At 47.9% G+C, this 9,678-nt stretch overlaps 1 protein-coding gene across 1 annotated transcript; it reads left to right on the forward strand.

The window, feature by feature from the left end:
• Positions 1-2,364: 2,364 nt before the first annotated feature.
• LOC130491700 (somatostatin-2-like) lies at positions 2,365-8,944 on the forward strand. Its single transcript, XM_056865486.1, has 2 exons — positions 2,365-2,466; positions 8,750-8,944. Exons 1-2 carry the CDS (start codon positions 2,365-2,367, stop codon positions 8,942-8,944), a joined length of 297 nt encoding a protein of 98 aa, XP_056721464.1.
• Positions 8,945-9,678: the final 734 nt, after the last annotated feature.

The raw sequence follows: 9,678 nt of genomic DNA on the forward strand, positions 1-9,678 counted from the left end.
CTGAAATCACAAAGAAATCTTGGCCTCGGTGCCTGCCTGTTGTTGGTGGTGGTCTTTATTTGAATCCAGATCATACCCTATGCAGGAAAATGGGAAATAAAGAATAATTCTTACCCGGTGCTGAGTGTATTGTTCTTACCAGTAATTAATCAACCAATGTGCACACGCAAGGGATAATCGGGGGCGAAGAGGGGTGGTGTCCGTAGTGGTTTTGTGATATTTACACTGCAGTGCATTGGAAGCCTCCCCCACCCCACCCCCAGCAGAAGCACCAAACTTCATAGAAGAACAAGATTCGAGTCCAGTAGCCCCTTAGAGACCAAGATTTCCCAGGTGTAAGCTTTCAAGACTCAAAGCTCCCTTTGTCTGAAGGGAGTTTTGTCTCTCAAAAGCATTCGGCTCATTGATAAGATGAAGGGAAAGGAAGCTGAGCAAGGAAGCAGGCAAAGAGCTCACCCAGAAGCAAAATGAGGAAGTGGTCAGAACTCAGAGGGAGATAATTACAGGCATCTCGGGGTCTTCTGCTGAAGATGGAATGGAATGCTTCAGAAATATACACAAAAAATAGGTGCGAACATTGCTGACAGGTTTGTTTATTATGAATCTTTTAAAGTATTTCATAAAGTGTATTACAATTGATCTTTTAAAGTATTTTATGATGTTTGTTACATAATTGCTTTTATGCGGGGTGGGGGTGTGTGTGCTGGCATCTTATAAAAGTTTCCATTGATTGATTGACACAGGCTATTTTTGTTTATATGAAGCTGTTGGATGGGGTCATACAGGCCATCTAGTCCAACCCCTTGCTTTTTCCTCCAGGCCAGTTGGCCAGGGATCCTGGAGGGTTTCTCTCCCCATCTTCTGGACATGGAGTAAGGGTCACTGGGTGAGTGTGTGTGGGGGAGTAGTTGTGAATTTCCTGCATTGTGCAGAAGGTCAGACTAGATGACCCTGGTGGTCCCTTCCAACTCTATGATTCTATGATTCTATGACATCTCCCCTAGTTGGTTAATTAACATACATAACCATTTGTCAAAAAACAAGTGGTAAACAAGTGGTAGTACTTCATTTTAAATTGGAAGATATTTTTAAAAGACAACTATATTAAATATCAATCATATTTTTATCCCATCATTCTTCCAAGTAACTCAGTATGTTTTTCCCATTTGTCCTCACACTAACCCTGTAAAGCAGGTAATGCCAAGAATCAAAGATTGGCCCAAGCCCATGGCAGTGTAAGAATTTGAATGCAGACCTTGACGGGTATTCCAAATGTTATACCCAACTTGCTGTCAGTGAGTTTTTGCTAAAGTGCCCATTTGTTTAAATTTAATAGTTCAAATCTTAAAGTACAATATTTTAATTAGATATCTGCCAAATAACATCTTGCCCCAGGAGAAGTATCCATATTGCTAAATCAAAATGCTAGATTTACTTAAGAAAAACAGGAAGAGTAAATAATATGACTCAATATTAGGAACACCTTTTGAGGTTTTCGTTTTCTTTGCTTCTAGACATTTGGTGTCTCAAGAAACAGATGCTGGGAATGTCTGTGACACTGAACTTCTGATGCGAAAACTATGTTCTGTATTGTTAAGAATATTATCAGATGCTGGAGGATGGGGGGAGATGGGCAAGAAGATGGGCAAGATGAAACACTATTAAACCTCTTGCCGCAATGATTCAAATCTGCAGGCATTTAGGATGCTCTCTGTGCTTTCGAATGGGGAACAAAATGCACAATTCCATTTCCATTCCATTTATTTACTAGCTCCTTTGACCAAAGGTCTTGAGCTTAACCATAACAATAATACATAATACAACAACACATAATAAAATGCACAATTAAGTTGATTGCCACCTTTCTGATAACAACATGCATAGGATGCGTGAGAATAATTCAGACTTCCATTGCAAAGTCCACATGTCAGCTTTGGCAGGTAAGTGTCCTAAGCAGACAGCACCAACGTCCAGAAAAGCAAAAATTACCACCAAAATCTGAGGACTGGTTTCACACCTATCTGTGCTGCGTGAACTCACTGGAATAATTTTGTTTACATAGAGCAAAGTGACACGCTCTGCTAGTGTGGTTATAATCCTCCTCCGCCTTTCGTTCATATCATTCCCTTTGGCTTGTCACTTTTGGGGGGGGGGTCCTTCACGGCCCTCTCCCTCCTCCAGCAACCTTCTGCCAACACTCCTCTGGAGTCTCATTGGCCTGCAAGATTGCTCTGCGCTGTGTGTCACTTTGCACCGTTCTGGGAGGGCTTTATAAAATGGGCAGCAGCCACCTTCTGAGAAAGAATCGGACTAAAGAGCATCACTGCCTGATCCAAAGAGCATCACTGCCTGATCCCCTTCATCATGCAGCTGGTAGCCAGCCTCGTCGCCGTGATGCTGTTGGCCTGGAGCGTGAGAGCGTCAGTGCTGCCCAGAGAGGACATGTTTTCGGTTCACAGCAGTAGGGTGAGTCAAAAGAATGAGATTCCTTCAGGAATTGCTACGGAGGGCATTGGGATGTTTTCACCAGGTTTGAAGCATTCTGGAAGTTGGAAAAGGACGGTGGAGTTGCTGACCAGCTAGAGGTCAAAGCACAAGAAGGGCTTTTTCAACAGGGGAAAAAAGGTAAGGTTAAAGAGGCAGCAAAGACAGTGGCAACAGGAAGAAAGGGAGAGAGTTCCGAGCAAAGAAGAGAAAGAGAAGAGGTAGGTAAATAAAGGAGAAGGAAGGAAAGAAGTGATTGCTGGAGTTCACAATGCACTCAGAATGTGTGAGCTATGTGCTGTCAAGTTGCTTCCAACCTATGGCGACCCTATAAATTAATGTCCTATCTTTAACACTGACAATGAGCAAGAGGAAATGTGAGAAAGAAAGAGAAGGAAAAAGAAAGAAGGTGGGAAAGACAAGAGGAAAGAATAAGGGAAGAAAGGGGGTTTTGTTTTTGTTTTAAGTGGAAAAGGATTATTTATTAGTTTGGAAAGAATCCCCTTGCTCCCACACTGTGCAATCTCTGGACCCGACCATTTTGTCCTGGATAGTCTGTGGTTCCAGCGGATCCTTCATATCTGAACTCTCAATCACGCAGTCTGAGAAGGAGTAAATTGTTGGGGCCCTGAGGATTGTTGGGGCAGGTTTTGTGAGTCCCTGTTGTGGTCAACAGAAGTTGCTTCTCATTCCATTCTTCTGGGATCTAATATTGGAAACCACCAGTCTGTCTCTTTGTAGTATGTCCACATAGTCAAGGTAATCAGAGCCAGGTCTTGAAAGTCCATTTTAAGCTACCATCCACAAGTCGGCTAAAAATACGATTGCCATGTCCAGGCACATAATTTCCTGTTAACAGGTAGACAGCTTGCAGAAATCTAACAGGTGCAGTTCCACAGGTGGAAATGCAAAGTTAAGGAGAACTGCTCCTGTTGGGTTTTTTGTTTTGTTTTTTTGCCTGTTGTTAAGTTTGCAAAGGCCCAGGAATTTTAGTCCATTCTAGTCAGATTTGCTGAAAAATGTCCTGCCAGAGGTTTGACAAGTGGAAATGGACAATTGATGCTTTCCATGAGGTACAGGTTAAATAACATCATCTGCCCATTGCTGCTGATCAAAATTATATTAAAGGGGCAGCCAGAGGGACCAGTTGAAAAGTTGGCAGTCCCAGCTGTAGCCCTTACCCACATGAAACCATCTCTGTGGCTGTTTAGGGACAAATTATGTGCCTGTAGCTGATGTCGTGGGACTTCGGAATCGTGTTGTTTGGTCCTCCAATACTGTGCTGCATGATGGAGGAGGAACATGCCATCAAATCACAGCAGACTTCTGGCAACAACCCTGTAGGGTTCTCAAGATAAGAGATGAACAGAGGGGGCTCAGTAGCAATTATTTCTGGGGTTCAAACTGTTATTAAAGGGACAACAGCCGGTCTACTACAAAAGTACCCTGGTGGCAGACCAGATAGAAAGGAGAGGGCTGGTTTACTGTGGGCAGCTCTGGAGAAAAGGGGACTTCCTTGGCACCGCCTGTCTTGCAGGGGTGGGAGAAGCAGCACTTGCTGTGATTCCCTCTTCTGCAAAATGTAAGAGAGGGGGACTCGGTCATTCTTTGTGTCTTGCCACCCTGAGGGCAACCCTACTGTCAGGCTGTTAATGGGAGGAAGGGGAGGGGGATGCCGGAGAAAAGCGCCCAAAAGCCCCAGCCCAAGGCACCACCCCCCGCTATACGGAAGCCGACGCGTCCACCCCAGGAGCGCGAAACCCGATTCCAAAGGGGTGCCTGCCTCATTTGTGGGGAACAGGGCCACTTTGCAGCGGTCTGCCCATACCGCCCTGAACCCTTTCGTCCCAGCACGGCAACTCGAGCTAGGGGACGACCGCAACGCAGAGGCACCGCGGCCACCCGCAGCGCAGTGCTGGGAAGACCCACACCCTCTGCACTTCACGCTGGAGACTCATCCGTCCTGCCTGCATCAACTGACCCAGCCGGGTCTCAGATTACAAGTGCTTGATTGGGGGACAACTTTCCCTCTTCGGATGAAGAGAACCCATGGACTTCTCCGGCTTTAAACCTGGAATCTCCCCTTGATTTGTCAAAAAACGGCTCCGGTCTGTGGTGAGTGGAGCGTCTCCACAGACCTCTGCAGATTCTCCTGCTAAACCGACAGCTCCCACCAAAGTAAAGGAAGTAGAAACCACTGTTTATGTAGACGTCATTCTACAACATCACGAAGGTGGCCCCCAACTACCCGTTAAAGCACTTATTGACTCTGGTTGCAGTCGCACTCTCATAAGCGCAGCCACATTCGCAGCACTCAAAGTCGAGTCCGAGGCTTTACCAGCCCCCGTCCAATTTGCCCAAATGGATGGGAGCCATTTCAAAGGGGGTCCAGTTGATCATCGCACTATAGGGGTGGCGATGGGAATTGGCTCCCACTGGGAACAAATCGACTTTACCATAGCCCCTATTCGATTCGAGGTGGTCCTGGGAATTAACTGGATTAAAGGTCATTGTCCCAGTATCGATTGGGACACGAACACAATCTCCTTTGACAACCCTAAATGCGATCAGCACCGACAGCAAGTTGCGGTGCTGTCTCCACCTGCTTCGGCATTACTCTCCGAGGTCCCATCAACACCAGCCCTCCCTGAAATATACCAAGACTTCGCGGATGTCTTTAACATTAAAGAATGTGATGCCTTACCCCCTCACCGGGCTACTGACTGTGCAATTGAAGTGGTGAAGGACTGCACATTAACCAAAAGTAAAATCTACCCAATGAGCACTTCCGAGCGCACTGTACTTCGGGACTTTTTGGACAAAAACCTTGCCAGAGGGTTCATTCGCCCATCAAATGCTCCCAACTCAGCCCCCGTGTTTTTTGTCCGAAAAAAGGAGGGCGACCTACGCCTCTGCATTGACTTCCGAAAACTCAATGCAGTTACTCAAACCAACGCCTATCCTATACCACTAATTTCAGATATCTTGGGACAACTACAAGAAGGACGTATTTTTTCTAAATTGGACCTGGTAGAAGCCTACTACCGCGTCCGCATCCGAGAGGGGGACGAACCCCTCACTGCCTTCTCTAGCTGCTTTGGAATGTTTGAATTCCTTGTGATGCCCTTCGGGTTAAAAGGGGCCCCGGGGGTCTTCATGCAACTCATCAATGAAATCCTTCATGATTTGCTATACCGCGGAGTAGTGGTTTATTTAGACGACATTCTCATTTATTCAAAAACCATGGACGAGCATGTCACATTGGTCCGAGAAGTTCTGCGCCGCCTACGCAACCACCAACTCTTCGCAAAACTGGCTAAATGCGAATTTCACCAGAGCAAAATAACTTTCTTGGGATACATAATCTCCCACCATGGCCTTAGCCTGGACCCGGACAAGGTCCGTTCCGTCCTCGAATGGGCACCTCCCTCCAACCGCAAGCAAGTACAACAATTCCTGGGCTTTGCTAATTTCTACCGCGGATTTATTCCAAACTTCGCCCAAATAGCACTGCCCATCACCGACCTTCTAAAAACCAAAGGTAAAGAAAACTCTGCCACATTGCCCTCCGCTAAAATACTGTGGACTGATCAATGCCAAGCCGCCTTTGTAGCTCTCAAACGCCTTTTCACATCAGAACCGGTGCTACGGCACCCAGACCCTAATCGAATGTTCATTGTGCAAGTCGATGCCTCCGACGTAGCTATGGGGGGGGGCCTGCTGCAAAAAGGACCTAATGGTCTCCTTCATCCTTGCGCTTATTTCTCTAAGAAGTTTGCGCACTCCCAATTGAACTGGCCTATTTGGGAGAAAGAAGCCTCAGCTGTTCACCATGCTCTTACTCTTTGGCGACAATTCCTAGAAGGGTCCAAAGTCCCCTTCGAAGTTTGGACCGATCACAAGAATCTGGCCGCCCTCACAGGAACCCATAAATTATCCGCAAAACAACAACGTTGGGCAGAATTCTTTGCTCAGTTTCGTTTTGTCCTGAAGCATGTCCCAGGAAAACAAAACGTTCTTGCGGATGCTCTCTCCCGATTGCCTCAATACCCGGCAAAACTCGATCGGCCAACAGACTCTTTATTTACACCCGCACAAAGAGAAGCCCTGCCCGTATTGGCTGTACAAACCCGATCCCAAACGCTACCCCAGCGACAACACACAGTCACCAGAGGGCAAACCCCTCCAACCCTACCGCTGCTCTCCTGCCTCCTCAACGGAACACCGCGATGGCTCCGGCTCCAGCTCCGACTCCTCCAACTCAACCGGCCGCCCAGCCGCCTGAAGTCTACGCACTGCAACACGTAAGCGTTTCCCCCTCGCCAACCCCCCTACCTGCTCCTACTACTACTTTGAACGAGGGGGGGTTCCCGTCTCCGATTCTTTCTTAAAGTCCCTGCGGGAACACTGCCTTATGGAACATTCTGATCACACCCTGCCTCCTGGTGTTGTTGAACAAGGGGGCTCTTGGTACAAAGACTCAAAATTGTATGTACCCAAAGCGCTCCGAAAAGACATCTTACACTTGGCCCATGGAATGAAAACCGCAGGAAACTTTGGGTTTCTAAAGACCCTTCACTTGTTGCGCAGACAGTTTTGGTGGGGGGGAATGCGTTCTGATATTGACTCTTTTATTCGCAGCTGTCCTATTTGCGCCACAGTCAAACGATCTCAAGGCAAGCCCCCAGGACTACTGCAACCGCTTGAAATACCCTCCAAACCTTGGGAAGTGATTGCTATGGATTTTATGACGGATCTCCCTCTCAGCGGGGGAAAAACTGTACTGTGGGTTATCACTGACTTATTTTCTAAGCAAATACATTTGGTTCCATGCGCAGGGATCCCCTCCGCTCAGAAATTGGCCCGCCTCTTCGTGTCACATGTCTTTAGACTACATTCGTTTCCGCGCAAAATAATCTGCGACCGCGGCAGTAGCTTTGTTGCAAAGTTTTGGAAAGCTTTTCTCAAATTGGTGGGGGTGGAGCAAGGATTGTCTGGTGCATACCATCCCCAAACGGATGGCCAGACCGAACGTGTTAATGCTGTACTTGAATGTTATTTGCGCTGTTATGTCAATTACCACCAAGATAACTGGGTAGAACTGTTACCTTTTGCAGAATATGCTTACAATAATGCTGTACATCAATCCACTGGTTTCAGCCCGTTTTATGCAATATATGGACAGGACTTCGGTCCTATCCCCCCTGTAGAGGCTGTGGAAGGGGAGGGGGATGCCGACATTGCCTCTTGGGCACACACCCTCCGCACTACATGGCCCTGGCTGATTAGCAATCTTGCCCGAGCCAAGCGCTTATACAAAGCACAAGCCGATAAGCATCGGTCCCCCGGTGGGGACCCACAAGTAGGTACCCTGGTATACCTATCCACCAAGAATCTGCGTTCCACCCGCCCGTGCCATAAACTCAACGCTAAGTACATTGGCCCATTTCCCATCACTCACATCATAAATCCTGTCACGGTGGAACTATCTCTCCCCAAAACCTTAAGACGTGTGCACCCCGTTTTCCACATCAGCCTTCTGAAACCCCATATTGCTTCTCCGCAATGGCATCCAGAACTGCCTCCCGAACAGCCCATAATGGTGTGGGGGGGAGAACATTTCGAGGTCTCCAAGGTCCTGGACTCCCATATTCACCATGGAGTTTTACAATACCTAGTTCGCTGGAAACACTTCCCCCCTGCCTATGACGAGTGGGTTCGCGCACGAGATGTCTCCGCCCCCAAGCTCGTCAACGCCTTTCACATTGCCTACCCAGACAGACCAACCCCCTTGCAAGATGGGAGGGGGCCTTAAGGGCAGCAGGATGTCAGGCTGTTATCTCGGTTTCTCTGTTGCCTCTGTTCCTTTGCTGAACCGTCCAGACTTCAAGGACAGCTTCACATACCAAAGCCTGGGAACGCTACCCCTGGGAAAGTGTGCTCTGTTTATGCTTTGTGTGTTCTGTAATCTCCCGCCTTATTCAAGCTTTATATTGCCAACTAACGAGCAAGACCCTCATAGCTGTCATCTTATCCTATATGCACTGTATTGCCTATTTGACCAGTAAAAGCCATCTGCTTGGATTCTAACTGTCTCTGTGGTGATTTCTGGTTCTTTGGGTCAAGAGCTGACACCTACCCACCCCTAGGCATGCCACTTGGAATGCCCACCATCTTCCCCCAACACATAAGCACTGTGTGCTCACGTTGTCCAGCAAGGAAGACAACCTCACCGCCTTCTGCCTCTCTCCCTCTCCCTCCGCAGGAGCAGTTCAAAGTCCGGAAAGGCCTGATTCTGAAAATGCTGGCAGAGCTGCTGGATGATGTGGAAACGCAGCACGAGGCCACGGCTTCCTTTTATTCGGACGATCCGCCCGCAAGCGAGCTGGAGGAAGAACACTCGCCCACCCGCAAAGCCCCCTGCAAAAACTACTTCTGGAAAACCTTCACCCCTTGCTAGCGCCCCCTTCAGCCCTTCCCTTTGCCAGCCCTTTTTTTGCCTCTGGACCTGGGGCCCTCTGACTCGCCTCCCACGTAGGGTTGTCAACCAACCAGGCTCCTATGCCTTTAACAGAGGTTTGCTATGCAGACATCAGCAGGATAAACTTTTTCCTGGCATGCAGCTAACTGCCACCACCTGTTCATTGCTGCAGATCAAACTGCCATTAAAGGGACAGCTACAGGGCAGGGGGGTGGGGAGGTGGCAGTTTAAGAGTCGACGGCCATTTATGCTTGATAATTAGCAGCGCGCTCCAGGCTGAATTGCCCCACATATTTTTTTTAGTTTTTCATGCTGAACATCATTCAGGGAGTGACTGCGAAGCCACTGCAAACCAGCTTTGCTTTTCTTAAGAGCCCCTTTAATACGACCTTTTGTGTTTGCTCCGCCCCACCGTGAAGAATCCCCTCAAGGAGCCAAGCAAAATTACAGCTGCACATTAGCTATGCACACAGCTTGCTAATGGCTATGCAAACAGGAACAAAGGAACAGGCGAGTGGGAGTGGGTGGCTGGGTGGGTGGAATTTCTCCTTTTGCATCGGGACCATGAATAGGCATTTTAAAGGTCGCATTTTAAAAAATAGCTTTGAGCGAGCATCAAAACTGACCCTGCGTAAATGGCCAGCAACTTTTCTCCTAGCTCATTCTCTGATTTCTTTAAAATATAACAACCTCTGCCTACCAGTGTAAAATAG

This window comes from Euleptes europaea, chromosome 19 (genome assembly GCF_029931775.1).
Source record: "Euleptes europaea isolate rEulEur1 chromosome 19, rEulEur1.hap1, whole genome shotgun sequence".
In the NCBI taxonomy this organism is placed as follows: domain Eukaryota; kingdom Metazoa; phylum Chordata; class Lepidosauria; order Squamata; family Sphaerodactylidae; genus Euleptes; species Euleptes europaea.

Bases quoted from the DNA above. Each gene is read 5' to 3' on its own strand.
- LOC130491700 (XM_056865486.1), top strand. From the start codon at position 2,365: ATGCAGCTGGTAGCCAGCCTCGTCGCCGTGATGCTGTTGGCCTGGAGC. The intron at 2,467-8,749 runs GTGAGTCAAAAG...CTCCCTCCGCAG, and splicing joins TTTCGGTTCACAGCAGTAGG to GAGCAGTTCAAAGTCCGGAA.